Source organism: Brassica oleracea, chromosome C8, assembly GCF_000695525.1.
Source record: "Brassica oleracea var. oleracea cultivar TO1000 chromosome C8, BOL, whole genome shotgun sequence".
Classification (NCBI taxonomy): domain Eukaryota; kingdom Viridiplantae; phylum Streptophyta; class Magnoliopsida; order Brassicales; family Brassicaceae; genus Brassica; species Brassica oleracea.
The window spans coordinates 35,517,717-35,520,078 of NC_027755.1; the positions used below are offsets into that span (position 1 = coordinate 35,517,717).

Genomic DNA, 2,362 nt, shown 5'->3' on the forward strand with positions numbered 1-2,362 from the left:
GGGGGGGGGGGTTGTGTTTCGTTATTAGGACTTTACTTCTGATTATCATTTTAAATATTTCTTTTGGTTTAAAATTTGGAAAGTAGTATTTTGAGAGTTGTCTTAATTTCTTTACTTTAAGTATCTAACTAAAAATGTGATGGTAATAAAAGAGGGAAGCGTGTGAATTATGATTTGAAAGGAATGAGATTGAGATACATTATAAACTCTATAAATTAATAATGTTGGGACTATGATATTTTATTAATTTATAGAATTTTAAATTTATAATTTTTTAGATTTTATATTTTAGAATTTTTTTTTTGTAGAATAAAAAAGTTGATTTCATTGTTTATATATCATTAAATATTACAATTCAAATTTCCTATCATTTTTATTATGACATTTGATGTGTATAACATATGTATCATATATACAATTTAAATGTATGTATAGATATAATTTTATTAGATATTATTAAAATATTATGAAATTTTAAGAAAAATAGAAATAAACTTTATTGTGGATATAAAACAAAAAATACAATATATTAGTGTACTTATATAAACTGTATATATAAAAATTATTAATTAATGATTTTAGTGGAACAATATATTTATATGAAGTTTTCTAAATTATTATTATTTTATCGATTTACATTATATTTTGAACTGGTTTAACTTAAAACTGATATAGTTTACTAATTTATCATATTTATTATTTTATTGAATATTAATTTATAGAGTTTTTAATGTCATGGTAAAAATGTGTTTTCCAAAAAGGGTAAAAGAGAACTATTGGTTCTAGCATCGGGATTAAAATTGAGCCGGCTATTCTAGAATCCGGACTAAAGTTGACCCAACCATGCCTATAGCGTGGTCATCGTATATGATAGAAATGTGGTTATATTATGTAACATATAAGTCGAGGAAAATTAACGTAGTTTAGACTATTCAAGTCATATAACGTAAAGGAGGAGGGCTTTATACTTTGATTTGTATTTAACTTTATAGTGGTCACCACAAACCAAATCAACAGTCAACAGTCAAAAGCCGTGAAGAAAACTTTATACTATAGTTTAGGGAAAACGGCCAATTCATACATCAACAGTGGGACGCGGTCCCGATCAATACATGAACTCCGGACCTGTGCAAAAACATACATCAACAACATTTTTATTTAAAATTCATACATAAACTAACACTCTTCTGTCAATACATACATAAACCGAGTTTCCGTTATCTTTATTCTAACGGTGTATTATGTGGATTTAACGTTGGTTACGTGGATTAAATGAGTTTATTACGTGGATTATCAGAACGAAAAAATAGAAAACGACGTCGTTGTGGGCTTTTGAAAACGCGTCGTTTTGTTTTTTCTGAAACAAAAGTCACTTTCTCACTTTCTTCGTTTGCTGTCGACAACTCAAGAAAAGAATCAGAGTTTGGGAGAGAAGAGAGTAAAACGTGATTGAGAGAGAAGAAGAGAGTAAAACGGGATTGAGAGAGAACCAATAATGTCTACCACATCGAACCCTAATTCCTCGTATGATACAGGTAAACATTATCGTTTTTTGTTATCAATCAAGGTTTAGGTCTATATGTAGGATGTTTAATTGAGTTATCATTGAGCAGCTATGTAGGATTTTTACATCCAAAACGACCAAGAACCCAGGGAGACTTTTCCATGGTTGTCCTAATGGTAGTGAAGAGGTAAACAATCTAACTTTGTTTGTTTTTGTGTATGTTCTAAGCTTAGTCGGATTGATTCTATTCTTGTGTAGGATAAGAATCATTTGTTCAAATGGACGGATGAGTCTGCTGTGGAGGAAATTGATGATATGAAGAGCTTGTATGATGACAAAATCGGCCGTTTGGAGCTTCAGTCTCAGAGATGTGAAGATGTAGTGAGAAGCTATGAAAAAAAGATTGAAGATTTGGGTGATGCTTTGGCTGGGTTTGAAAAAGAGATGAAGGAGATGAAAGAGTTGGTTCACGGGTATGAGAAAGATGTGAAGAGCTTGAAGAAGATGGTAGTTTGTGGAGTTGGAATGATGATTGTGTACTACTATTTTGCTATGTACTAATGTGCAAGATTGCAATGAATTGTTTCAGTTTCAGTTACAATATGTTTGTCGGATTGGTTGTTTTTCAAGGGGTTAACAGCTTCTGTTATAAGATAAGAACTATTTTAAACAGAACACTACAAGAAAACATCGGTATTCTGACGGACATTCTGACGGAAAATGAAATCCTCGGAATTTCCCGAGGAATTTCCGAGGAAATTCTGAGGAAACCCAAAATTTGGGTTTCCTCGGAAAAAACCGACGGAATTCCGAGGAAACATCAATCCGTCGGAATATTCCGAGGAAATTCCGAGGAAA

General features: G+C 31.3%; 1 protein-coding gene and 1 pseudogene across 1 annotated transcript; both read left to right on the plus strand.

The window, feature by feature from the left end:
- The first annotated feature begins 957 nt into the window (after positions 1 to 957).
- The window catches only part of LOC106311371, an 8,314-nt pseudogene continuing 6,909 nt past the window's right edge, over positions 958 to 2,362 (plus strand).
- Positions 1,527 to 2,133, plus strand: LOC106309281 (uncharacterized protein At4g04775-like). Its single transcript, XM_013746326.1, has 3 exons — positions 1,527 to 1,535; positions 1,614 to 1,691; positions 1,763 to 2,133. Exons 1-3 carry the CDS (start codon positions 1,527 to 1,529, stop codon positions 2,063 to 2,065), a joined length of 390 nt encoding a protein of 129 aa, XP_013601780.1. The 3' UTR covers positions 2,066 to 2,133.